General features: G+C 44.7%; 1 protein-coding gene across 1 annotated transcript in view; it reads right to left on the bottom strand.

The window, feature by feature from the left end:
- The window catches only part of POLG (DNA polymerase gamma, catalytic subunit), a 105,051-nt gene that overhangs the window by 27,100 nt on the left and 63,935 nt on the right, over positions 1-14,016 (bottom strand). Inside the window, exons 14-17 of the mRNA XM_082255112.1 lie at positions 13,392-13,509; positions 8,186-8,321; positions 2,204-2,450; positions 1,820-1,942 (exon numbers count right to left, since the gene is read on the bottom strand). Coding sequence (XP_082111238.1) covers positions 1,820-1,942; positions 2,204-2,450; positions 8,186-8,321; positions 13,392-13,509 — 624 coding nt within the window. The remainder of the gene's footprint in view (positions 1-1,819; positions 1,943-2,203; positions 2,451-8,185; positions 8,322-13,391; positions 13,510-14,016) is intronic.

The raw sequence follows: 14,016 nt of genomic DNA, 5'->3' as shown, positions 1-14,016 counted from the left end.
TTTCCTTATGATATACGGCATGCAAGCTGGGCTAGCACCTGACTAGTGTGTGGGGATTACCTAAAGACTCACTCTCCTGGAGCGGCTTTTTTTTTTTGTTTCATTGATGGCCAATGTAGTAGTTACTAGGGCTGCGCATCTTCACTTACCTCACGATTCGATGCGATTACGATTATTAGGGTCGCGATTAGATACGATTCGATTCCGCGATGCATCACGATTACTATGGGGACCCTTTTCTAAAGGGGGATCTATGGTGACCCTGCTCTAAAGGCAGATCTATGGGGACCCTTCTCTAAAGGGGGATCTATGGGGACCCTGCTCTAAAGGAGATCTATGGGGAGCCTGGGCCTGTCCTAAAGGGGATCCAGGGGAACTGAGCTCTAAAGGGGGATCTATGGGGACCCTGCTCTAAAGGGGAGATCTATGGAATAGATCCCCTTTAGTGCAGGGTCGCCATAGATCCCCCTTTAGAGCAGGCTAGCATCCCCAGAGATCCCCCTTTAGTAGAGCAGGTCCCCCCATAGATCCCCCTTTAGTAGAGCAGGTCCCCTCATAGATCCCCCTTTAGAGCAGGCCACATCAGGTTAGAAGAGTTACCTGATGCTAGTTGTAGTACCGTAGGCCCTGGTAAGGAGGAATGCTGGGCTCTGTAGTCCCCCTAGTTGTAGTATAGCAGGCTCTGGTAAGGAGGAATGCTGGGCTCTGTAGTCCCCCTAGTTGTAGTATAACAGGCTCTGGTAAGGAGGAATGCTTGGCTCTGTACAGAGCTACAGAGCTACAGAGCCCAACATTCCTCCTTACCAGGGCCTGTTATACTACAACTAGGGGGACTACAGAGCCCAGCATTCCTCCTTACCAGGGCCTACTGTACTACAACTAGAGGGACTACAGAGCCCAGCATTCCTCCTTACCAGGGCCTACTGTACTACAACTAGGGGCACTACAGAGCCCAGCATTCCTCCTTACCAGGGCCTGTTATACAACAACTAGGGGGAATACAGAGTCTGTAGTAGTCCCCCTAGTTGTAGTATAACAGGCCCTGGTAAGGAGGAATGCTGGGCTCTGTAGTGCCCCTAGTTGTATTCTAGCAGGCCCTGGTAAGGAGGAATGCTGGGCTCTGTAGTGCCCCTAGTTGTATTCTAGCAGGCCCTGGTAAGGAGGAATGCTGGGCCCTGTAGTGCCCCGACTTACCAGGAAGCAGAGCTGCAGCCAGTGTGGATGAAGTAGCGGTAGGTGTATGGAGTAGGGCTCGGACAGGTCCTGGGTGATGAGCCTCATGTCGAGAATTTGGAGCTCGGACTAGTGCAGTGCACGGTACAGGTGGAAAGCAGGGCCTCCTCGCTCCCCTGCGGTCAACTCAGGCTGTCTGCCGAGAACCGCACCGCTACTAGAAGTGTACCGAGCTGGGAAGGCCGCGACTTCGGGCGGCCGGGCTGTCAGAGCGGGCGGTCGGGCAGCAGCGTGCTAAGTGGGCGTGCCGTGTGTATCCCGGGGCCAGAGAGAGCACTGATCGCTCCGCTCTCCTCCTCTCCTGCGCCACGAGGAGGAGCTCCGTATCCCACAAGCCCGGCCAGCGCCGCCATGTCACTTCTGTCCCCGCCCCCGGAAGTGACGTCATTAGGTAATCGATTATTCAACCACCCCGAATCGATGCAGAATCGCGAAGGGTCGCATCGCGATGCATCGATTCGACGATTATATTCAGCAGCCCTAGTAGTTACCTTATTTTTAGTATTCACTCAAAACACTGAAAGGATAACATAAGTAGCAGAAGTAGGATTTTGATACAAGGTATGAGACTACAGGGGTACTTTACTTCGTTGATGCTTGTTTTTGTATCTTCCGCACATCGTCTAAGCTCACAGAATTCTCTTCTCCTCGCTCAACTAAGATCCCAAGCTCTTCCACCAGCCACTCTGCATCTTCAGACAAGATGTACCTGAAAAATCCCCATGTGACAAAAATGTTATAGTCCAAAAACGTCTACAACTCTGCATGACTAACATGAATTGCAAACTGAAAAGAATAGAAAACTCTTGGCATGTACATATTCAGATAGTGTCTGACATTCACACCTATGCATGAATATACATTTTGGAAATGACCAATCAGCTATTGTCCAAACAAAGGCTGTTTTCCTTTTCCGCACAATTCTATCTTTATAGCAGAACACATATCCAAACCATGCTGTGCCACTCACCTCCTGACTCCCTTTGTTGCTGCATACATGTGTTTGGCTTTCCCCACTGCTTCCTCCTGAGTCAGTCTATGATTAAACTGCATCAGCAGACGTTCAGCAAAGGGCTGCCCAGCACCATAAATTCGGCCATAATTGAAGACCTTGGCATGTTCTCGACTTATTCCCACAGTAGATGCCGTCTTACTGTGGAGATCCGTGCCGCTGCTCTTTTTACCTTGTAGAGTCATCCATCCAAAGGCAGTGCAACCTGAAAACACAGACCATTACTATAATGCTCAATAGAAAATCTATCTGCTTTACCATCCATGCTTTATCTTGTGCAATTATCAACCATACAGTACATTTTATTGTAGGCACCAGTGGTGGCCGGTGCTCCATGGGCCGGGGGGGGGCGGCAGACGGACCACACCATACCCCCCTCCCCCCACGGACCCCACCAGCTCCAGTCCATACACCTAACCCCCCCTTCCCCGCCCAGTCACCGACTCACTTACCCTGGGCAGGCAGCAGCGGCGGCTTCCCCCTCAGTCTCCTTTGTGGGCTTCCCCTGTGTCTCCTCCTCGGCCATTAGCATGGCTTCTCCTTTCGGCTAATTGGGAAACGGGTCTCAGAACCTGCTTCCTGATTGGCCAGGAGGAGAATCAGTGTGGCAATAGCGAATAGTCATTCGCTATTGTCACACAACTGGGTGGGCTCAGGGCCCGAGCCCACCCTTTTTTGAAGCCTATTAGAGCCTCTGGCTCTAATCACGAGCTTCAAAAAAAAAACATTGGAATCCGTGCGTCCGGCGCCCTGCATGTAGATTAGGGGGCTGGACGCATGGATAGGGGGAGCGGCGCCCCTGCGCCCCCAATGGACGGGCCACCACTGGTAGGCATGTTTAAAGTGTTTCCAGCACATACACATTTGCAGCTGCGTCATGCAATATTACCAAGTCACTAAAGCGGTTCTTCACTTAGTTCAATAAAAAAATTAAAAAAGTAAACGGCTACAAAATGCCAGGCCCTGTGCTCCACTTTAAAACTCAGGTGGCCAGACAATATTTGCTGTTTTTCAATTTTTTTTTTTTTCATATAGATTTCAGAATTTGTAAAAGACCCCCCCCCCCTTCCCCTCCGACCCCCTCTCCCCCTCCCCAAAAACCATACATTTTCTGAAACCAAAGGATGGTAAAAAGGTAAGGTGACCTTGAGATTATAGTAAAAGGGGAATGCAGATGGCGTAAAGCATACGGACTTGCCCAGCTGGAATCGGTTCTGTGCCGCTGTATGCCCTTGCTGGCAGTGAAAGGGTTAAAGTCAATTATTTTAGTTGTATGACATGTTGAAGAGGAGGATCCACCAATCTGAACGCTGAACCCTTCATATTTCAGTAGATATCACATGACCTTATTTTTACGATTATGGTATCAGCACTGGAGGGAGCCTGGAGCAGTGGATGTTATGGTACTTCAGCCCTTCAATCACTCCTTATACCAGCAGGACTGTAAAATCACTGCATGGTAATATAAGATTTCAGATCTATTTCACTAATTTGCTAATGTGGGGACAACATGGAAAAATTCAATATAAATATGATGTAAACATTGACATTTGATAAGATTATTGTGGTCATCATAACATTTTGTTTGGTTTATAATCAATAATGCATGCTCTTAATTTATTGCTCTAGGACAGTGATAAAAAGAAGAGAGGGGAGCTCAGGAAACGGCATCCAGTGGCTTATTTGCTAGATCCTTAAAGACAGGTACATCTACTGGAATAGTAAAGTGCCCTGATAGGGTGGGACGCTGCCGGATTTACAGTGGGAATAAACCAGTTTTGCATAAAACTATCCCCAGATGGGTATATGCAAAAAATATATAACAAAACACAGGACAAACAAAGACAAAACAGACAAAAAGACAAAGACAGTTGGGACTTTAAATGAGGCGGTGCCTGCCCAGGGCTAGCCGCCTCCATCCCTGTTCATTGTATAAGGGGGGAAGGGGAATATGAAGGATAAAATGGGGGATAAAAAGGATATTGCAGGGGATCGGCACGTTGGTAGAATGTATATAATGTGGTATAAATTATATATAAAATAAAAGTACATGACATAGCATCAATGTAAAATAGTTTATAGAAAAGCCGATGCCCTATATAGGTATTAATGAGGTAAAACGGGAAAGGGGGGGACAAAAGCGGGACTTTAAATGAGGTGTGCGGAGTCGGTGGTCACAATAAAGAATGCAATTTTATAAAGATAAAGGTTTTAATGTATATCATGAGGAAATAGCATATATGGCATAAACACATTGATACAGGTGACATCAACAATACATGTGTGAAATGGCACAATCCCAATGTAATAAAAGGCATCGTAGATACCAAATAATAACTCAAGAAATACACAATGAGAAAAATAGATCATTGATAAAAACATTAAAACAGGTAACATGTTAATATTGGTAAGGAGTGCATCCATATTAGACTCGACGCGTTTCGTGGATACATTCCACTCGTCAGGAGCCAAGTGCACCCCAAATCATAATTTCAAGGGAAGGTCATTTCATACAAGATGTTGTAGATGGATGCTCCCAAGGGGTCAGAGAAGTCTGTTCCGGGAGCTGTAGGAGCCCAGACTGGGGACAAAGGCACACCACACAGGCATTCTACGATGTCATGAAGGTGACAAAAGTGTTTGGGAGATGATATCAAGATGTTGATCTCCAAGGATATCTATGGGTAAGGATGTTCGATTAATATAAAGAAAATTTTTCTCACTGTGACTACAGTGACGGGTAGGGAGTAATCAAGTTGATATAAAGGGTAAATCTAGAGGTAAGTATAAATACCTAGATGAATTAAATTCAATTAATCGAGGGAGATAAGCTGGATCATCTGAAAAACTTCAGGAATGCTGAAAAAGGAGAAAACTAATTGGTAAAAATATATAAAAAATATATGAGAGTGTATATATGTATATTGGAGAATATACGTAAAAGGCCACACCCAGCATTGACATTGAGTGAATAATGGTGACTGAATAAAGTGAGGTGCGAATTGTGAAAGCAAAAGTGAAAGGGTGAATAAAGGTGAAAAATAAGGGGGGGAAAAAAGGGGGGGGGAGGTGCTTCAGTGTTGGGTAACAATCAAAAGAAAAATAGGAAAGCCATGGGAGTGAAAATTAAGGAATAGGGTGCAAAAGTGTCCAAACCACCAAGGGCAGTGATAGAGAATGTGAAAGGGTAAAGGTGCTCAGAGCAGCATCAAGGGGCAAATGAGGTGACAACAGGGAATGCCAGGAGGAATACCTAACGTCCGCAGCGATGGGGCTCCTAGCGTCACGTCCGCGCTCAAAAGTGGAGGAGGCGCTGTCATGTCCAGGATCAAAGCGCCGTCCCGGATCCGGACAAACGCCACCTCCCTAAGTATGAGCGCGAGAGTGGAATCACATGGCGGCGCGAGGACGCTGTCAATAGACGTCACACGCACAGCATGGATGACGTGGCGCCGAGGCGCGACGGGAAGCCGCCCATACCCCCGCGTCCAATCAACGGATGGGCAGAAGGGGGGAGAAGGGAGGCCACCGAAGCGCCTCGCAGCTCCCGGAAGTAAACGACAGACCATGGGATATATACAACCTAGTAATAGCAATCTATAGAATACAAACAAGTTACTACCCATGACAAAAGGGACATACTCGAAATAAATATGTATAAATGGATATTGCCAAGATAGTAGCAAGCCCAAAACAAAAGGGGGGAAGGGGGCCTGCATATGGACCAAACGTGAACCAACCGCACACCTCCATCCCTATGCATATTCAAAAAATATATAACAAAACACAGGACAAACAAAGACAAAACAGACAAAAAGACAAAGACAGTTGGGACTTTAAATGAGGCGGTGCCTGCCCAGGGCTAGCCGCCTCCATCCCTGTTCATTGTATAACTGTCTTTGTCTTTTTGTCTGTTTTGTCTTTGTTTGTCCTGTGTTTTGTTCACGTTTGGTCCATATGCAGGCCCCCTTCCCCCCTTTTGTTTTGGGCTTGCTACTATCTTGGCAATATCCATTTATACATATTTATTTCGAGTATGTCCCTTTTGTCATGGGTAGTAACTTGTTTGTATTCTATAGATTGCTATTACTAGGTTGTATATATCCCATGGTCTGTCGTTTACTTCCGGGAGCTGCGAGGCGCTTCGGTGGCCTCCCTTCTCCCCCCTTCTGCCCATCCGTTGATTGGACGCGGGGGTATGGGCGGCTTCCCGTCGCGCCTCGGCGCCACGTCATCCATGCTGTGCGTGTGACGTCTATTGACAGCGTCCTCGCGCCGCCATGTGATTCCACTCTCGCGCTCATACTTAGGGAGGTGGCGTTTGTCCGGATCCGGGACGGCGCTTTGATCCTGGACATGACAGCGCCTCCTCCACTTTTGAGCGCGGACGTGACGCTAGGAGCCCCATCGCTGCGGACGTTAGGTATTCCTCCTGGCATTCCCTGTTGTCACCTCATTTGCCCCTTGATGCTGCTCTGAGCACCTTTACCCTTTCACATTCTCTATCACTGCCCTTGGTGGTTTGGACACTTTTGCACCCTATTCCTTAATTTTCACTCCCATGGCTTTCCTATTTTTCTTTTGATTGTTACCCAACACTGAAGCACCTCCCCCCCCCCTTTTTTCCCCCCCTTATTTTTCACCTTTATTCACCCTTTCACTTTTGCTTTCACAATTCGCACCTCACTTTATTCAGTCACCATTATTCACTCAATGTCAATGCTGGGTGTGGCCTTTTACGTATATTCTCCAATATACATATATACACTCTCATATATTTTTTATATATTTTTACCAATTAGTTTTCTCCTTTTTCAGCATTCCTGAAGTTTTTCAGATGATCCAGCTTATCTCCCTCGATTAATTGAATTTAATTCATCTAGGTATTTATACTTACCTCTAGATTTACCCTTTATATCAACTTGATTACTCCCTACCCGTCACTGTAGTCACAGTGAGAAAAATTTTCTTTATATTAATCGAACATCCTTACCCATAGATATCCTTGGAGATCAACATCTTGATATCATCTCCCAAACACTTTTGTCACCTTCATGACATCGTAGAATGCCTGTGTGGTGTGCCTTTGTCCCCAGTCTGGGCTCCTACAGCTCCCGGAACAGACTTCTCTGACCCCTTGGGAGCATCCATCTACAACATCTTGTATGAAATGACCTTCCCTTGAAATTATGATTTGGGGTGCACTTGGCTCCTGACGAGTGGAATGTATCCACGAAACGCGTCGAGTCTAATATGGATGCACTCCTTACCAATATTAACATGTTACCTGTTTTAATGTTTTTATCAATGATCTATTTTTCTCATTGTGTATTTCTTGAGTTATTATTTGGTATCTACGATGCCTTTTATTACATTGGGATTGTGCCATTTCACACATGTATTGTTGATGTCACCTGTATCAATGTGTTTATGCCATATATGCTATTTCCTCATGATATACATTAAAACCTTTATCTTTATAAAATTGCATTCTTTATTGTGACCACCGACTCCGCACACCTCATTTAAAGTCCCGCTTTTGTCCCCCCCTTTCCCGTTTTACCTCATTAATACCTATATAGGGCATCGGCTTTTCTATAAACTATTTTACATTGATGCTATGTCATGTACTTTTATTTTATATATAATTTATACCACATTATATACATTCTACCAACGTGCCGATCCCCTGCAATATCCTTTTTATCCCCCATTTTATCCTTCATATTCCCCTTCCCCCCTTATACAGATGGGTATATGGCTGATCAGCGTTTTCAGGGGTGTGCAATGTGTGAACAAGTATTCCATACACAAACATTATGCAGATTTTGTTCTGGGACAGAGAGGACTTGAATTTGGCAGCAGAATTAAATCCATATTATTTCAGCACCCTTTCCTCCAAAACATCATTGTAACAACAGTTTATTTATAGCGGAATACCATGAATTCCAGCAAAGTGAGCCTCTCCAAGAATAGCTGCTATCCAGAGCTCCTGGGAATCCACATCTGCTCCAACGATGTGATATCCTGGGGGGGCCTGAATCATCGCCTTCAGTTCACTGCCAATGCGATCTGCCTGTAAGAACAGAAATCCATCATCAAAAGCAAACAACAAAACGCAGCAATGCTACAATTTCCTAAAAGCAATCAAACATTTTGATTTCAGATAAAACAAACTATACCAGGGGTAGGGAACCTATGGCTCGCGAGCCAGACGTGGCTCTTTTGATGGCTGCATCTGGCTCGCAGACAAATCTTTAATAAAGGGGGGCGTGTCCGGACGTGAGGCCGTGCTGGATGTGTAGTCCCAGAGCTCCGCCGCGTCTACCACTCAATCCAGTGCCATCCGCGTAGCTGTGCCCGGTGCCAAGGAGATTTCTGCACCCATCGACGGTACACTTTGTGGCCTACCCACCGCTACCCTCAGTTCGTCTCTGGGTGACCGGATTGCCATGCTACGGACCCCGCAGCCTACTCGCGGTACCGCCGCCGGCTCGTGTGCTGTGCATCTGAGGGCCTTGGCAATCACCGCTAGGTAAGGAGACCTGCCATCCGCTCCCTGTGCCCCAGTAGACACGATCTCCTTCCCCTCTGACACCCGGGGACCCGCCTCTCACATCCACTTCTGAGGCCTTCAGCGGCCGGCCGCCATTTTCTCAGGGCCTATACTCACCTCCATCACTCGCAGGCCTGCAGGCGCTTCACCACTCCGGCCTCATTGCATACCTGCCTGCTCTGCTCTCTTCCCGACCGGACTCCAGGCACTTTCACACAACTCCATATACTCAATGTATAGCTGCGGCCCATGAATATGAATATTAAATAAAGGTTGCCGACCCCTGAAATATAGTGTATGGCTCTCACGGAATTACATTTGAAAATATGTGGTGTTCATGGCTCTCTCAGCCAAAAAGGTTCCCGACCCCTGAACTATACATATAAAAAAAGCCTACAAATAGCACTTCTATATACTTATATGTTGCTAAAATATCAAATAGGTTTTCTGGGCTGCTTTGAGTTGATACTCCAGATAGGCGAGATGTAGACAGGAGATTCTCATCAAAAAGTAGTTTTTTTTTTGTCAAATGAGGAAACCCAATTTTTTTATCAATGCTTTGCTTCCTTTTGGGTTAATGGAATTGTACTGGAAGTCCAACACTATTCAACCTCACCTTATGGTCGGCTTGATATGCTTATTAGGCAACATAAAAATGCGACCATAGTTTGGACACAGTGAATACAGCAACTACAGATTGGTAGAGGTTCTGGCCCCACTGTTAGAACTGTCAGTGTACGGCCAGCTTAAAATGGAACACAATGCAAGCTGGACCGTTTCCATACAGTTGCCATCACCTGCATAAAGGCTATTCTGTATTATGGTCTGAAAGCAAAGGCCAGTGTGCAGGGCAGGGGTGTGCCCGTATTGTATGGAACTGTATTGTGTATTTGTCACAGTTCAGTATTACTTGACAAGTCTGTTGAAAACATATTAGGAAGGAAACTGCCAATGCAGATGAATGCTTGGGGTTAGCAAGTCCGAAAAATCCTGGTGTCACTTTATGCACATTGATAGCTGCACTTATAGTGTTTAGTGAAACCTACAACCTATGATGGGGATAGAAAGTTCACTATAGCAGTTGTCTAATGGAGGAAAGGGTCTTTTTTCATATAAAGAAATACGGCCCTTGGGATTGGGGGATACTTTCTATTTATGTAATTGGTATTTTAGGTAATACTTTATTTGAATTCTACTCTCCTCCTTTAATTAGTGTATGTTTATGGTGGGCTTCAATACATTTGGTCATGGCGAGTTTGGTAATTTTGTACTATCTATATATTGTTTTAATCTTTTACAGTTTTAGGGATTTACTAAAACTAGAGTACTCCAAAACTGGTGCAGCTGTGCATGGTAGCCAATCAGCTTCTAACTTCAGCTTATTCCATTAAGTTTTGAAAAGAACCTGGAAGCCGACTGGTTTCTATGTAGAGCTGCAACAGATTTTTTACTCTCCGGTTTTAGTAAATCGAACCCTGTGTGTCCCACCTGTATGGTGGTAATTTATTTTCCCTGCGTATGTGGTTCTCTCTGGATATCTGGGACTATACGTTGACCCCTTTAAACTTCAGGTGTCTGATCGGCATATTTAGCTGAGCAGTTACTACAACTGTTCAACCCCCTGTTTTCTGGATACATTATGGGTCTCCTTTCTTGTTTGGAAAGATACTTAAACAAGCGGTTTCTTTCATACAAATAGGATTTGACTTGTTCTTGCCCAGCCTTTACTCATAGAACCATTGGAGCATTACAGCTTCAGTACAGCCGTTCCTTTAGTGCCCGTTCACACCAGAACATGGTGCCAATATTAAGTTGACACCACTCAGTGCATTTTCCTGCATTGGATTGCATGCAGTGCATTTTGTAAAGCAGTGCATGCACTACTTTCTGTGCGAACCAATGAGATTCTGCATATTCAAAAAGAATGGGCTGGCACCGCACTGTGAATGTGAAGTGCACAGGAACCTGCAGCACGTTCCTGGGGCACATTCAAACAGTTGAAATAACTGCTCAGCTAAATATGCCGCTCAGACACCTGGAGTTTAAAGGGGTCAACATATAGTCCAGATATCCTGGTGTGAACCATCCCTAGGATTACCTCCTATTGTGCCTTGAATACATCGGGGTATTATTTGTTATATACTCATTTACCACTTTTAGGTCTTGATGGTATGTGCATGGCTGTCCTTGTAGGAGCCCCCTGTGATGTGTGCTCCCACGCTCACCTGAGGACGCTGACACACCCAGGATGCCTTTGAGTCATCTTACCCATGGTTGGATTTTATTTAGTCAGACTTTGCCAACTTGGTCCTTACTAGTGTATTAATCCATGTTTATTATTGAACTAATCTTTATGTTTATGTATGTTCAGAAACCTTGTTATGATTCCTTAATCCTCCTGAAGAAGCAGCAGTCAAACTCCTGTGATGAGGGAGCAGGGGGAGTGGCTTACCAGTGCTGTGTGTGTCTATAGATGCACACAGCCTGGCTCAGGCGCACATGCACACCGGTGCTCTTATAGCACTTGGGAAAGCCCATCCTCCCGAGTCTGCATAACAAGTCGATGTACACATGCTGCTTCCCGCAGCGGAGCGGCGATAGTGTAAACTTACTGGCAGATAATTCCTGGATGCCAGAGAGGGAACTGATAAATATGGGTGTAAATTTTAAAACTTTTTATGGCTTTTAATAAAAATGCTATACACTATGAGATCCCTCTCTGTTTGATCCTCTTTTCCCTGCATGAGTAATAAGCTGAGGCTTTGTGAAGGAGACAGCGAGCAGAAGATTAGCAGCCACGCATAGTGGAGCTGTGGGAAAGCTTGATTAGACCTCCTTTGGTATAAGCTAAAGGAGGTCCCCTCCATTTGGGGAGTTTAAACCCATTGGGGTTGGGGCACATTCAACTGCATGGAGTGAAGTGTTGACGGTGATAGGCACTTACATGCTATGAAGAAAATCGTCACTTCAGCATGAGTTTTGAGCACTGGCACTTTTAAAAAGAGGATTTCTTGTTCATCACTATGGACTTTACAGATTGATTTTCTTTTACTTGCAAAATATATGAATTTGTATAATAATATTTAGTTTTATCACTTTACAATGTCACTAACAGATTCATTTTTATTGAAGGATTATTTTTGTTGATATAGTAGTTTATGTATGGTCAACTATGTACTAGCACTATAATTAGATTAGATTGGATTTTATTGGGTTTATTTTAACCACTTGCCGACCGCCGCAAGTACATATACTGCGGCGGTCAGCCCCTCACAGTCAAAGTGACGTATGGGTACGTCACTAGCCTGTGAGGCTCTAGGGAGCACGCGCGATGTCCGCCGGGCACTCGCGATCGTCCGTTAGAGCGGGAGAAAGGCAGGCGGCTAATGTAAACAAGCCGCCTGTCATTCTCCCCTGTGTAAGAATAGTGATCATACGGTTCTGCTTTGTAGGACCGTTGATCTCTGTTCTTACACCTCAAGCCACAGCCAATAACAGTTAGAAGCACACCCCTAGGGACACAATTAACCCCTCCTTCTCAAAAAAAGTTAACCCCTTCACTGCCAGTGTCATTTTACAGTAACAGTGCATATGTATAGCACTGATTACTGTAGTAATGTCACTGGTAACCCCAAAAGTGTCAAAAATGTCAGTCAAGGGTCCGATCTGTCCGCCGCAATGTCGGAGTCCCACAAAAAAAAAAATGCAGATCGCCGCCATTACGCGTTAAAAACAACAACAACAAAAATGACAAAAATCTTTCCCTTAGTAAACGCAATAACTTTTGCGCAAACCAATCAAAATACGCTTTTTGAGATTTTTTTTACCAAAAATATGTAGCATAAAACAAATTGACCTAAAATGTTAAAAAATTTTGATTTTTACATTTTTTTGGGGAATTTCATATAAAAATAAATGTGAAAAATATTGTTATTTTTGCAAAATTGACGCTCTTTATGTTTATAGTGCATGATCAAAAAAAATCGCACAGGTGATCAAATACCACCAAAAGAAAGCTCTGTTTGTGAGAAAAAAAGGACGTCAAATTAGTTTAGGTACAGCGTCGCACGACCACACAATTGTCCGTTAAAGTCACGCAGTGCCGAATCGCAAAATAGGCCCTGGTCAGGAAGGGGTTAAAATCTTCCGGGGCTTAAGTGGTTAATGGCGAGGGCATTTAAACTACAAATTAGCTTATAGCACCCGGCTTGCTAAGAAGGCACCCAGAGTAGGGAGAAGTTGACAGCGCTGGCGGGGACTTCCAGAAGAGGAGGCTAGGGACCACATTGTGCAATATCACTGCACAGAGCAGGTAAGTATAGCATCTTTTGTAGCCTTTAATATCACTTTAATTTCTATAAGTTAGAGAACAGAACACATGTTCTTTTCCCTATAGTTTTGTAGAAAAGACACAATAGGTTTCTGTAAATAAGCCCATGTCCCCTCTCGGCTTTGATATGACGCATCACAATTGACTATAAATGATCTCAAAGATATCTAGGGGTGTCTAATGATAACACCAGCGTGTGTAAGCAATACCACTTGCTGCTAGGATATTCCCAAATGCAAATATGATAATCCGTAACCTACACGTGCATTGCTGGCAGTCAGCCATGTTGGCTCTACTGCTCTTCTTGTGATCGTGCCAGCTGTGATCACCAGAGGAAGTATAGCACCATGCTTATCGTCTTCATCATAATCCAGGCTCCTAAAATAAATTAAAAATTTTAAGAAGAAGCACATCATATACTCAATAGTAGTTCTTTTAGAAATGCTTTGTAAATACTATAATAATATGAAAAAGAAAACTCAAATTAAAGTGGTTGCAAACCTCAGACATGAAATCTGAACAAAGCATATCCCTCTATAGTTTGTACTTGTCACAATTTCAGAGCAATAAGTGTGATTTCTGTCTGCCCTTTTCCTCTGCTATCTGCATGAGTCACTTCTGACACGGTTTCCTGACAGCAAGAGGAAAAGGGTGACAGGGGAGGGATTTTCAGCACAGAGCCTGTGATGGGACAGCCTCAGCTCTGTTCGTCTGTGCTGTGTAAAGGATGTAAAGGGGGGGGGGTACCATTCCTCAAATCACCTCTCAGAGCTCTCCCAACTTAGCTCTGCGAAGTGCAATTTAAGCTCTCCACCCCCTTTTCTTCTGACAGCTCAGACAAGCTTCATAATGGCTGTAGGGAAGAGAAGACTGCAGATAAACAGT

The sequence above is a fragment of the Pelophylax lessonae genome (assembly GCF_965119305.1).
Source record: "Pelophylax lessonae genome assembly, chromosome: 4".
Lineage (NCBI taxonomy): Eukaryota > Metazoa > Chordata > Amphibia > Anura > Ranidae > Pelophylax > Pelophylax lessonae.
Note: the sequence above shows the minus strand (reverse complement) of the source record. Positions and strands in the feature narration are given on the sequence as shown.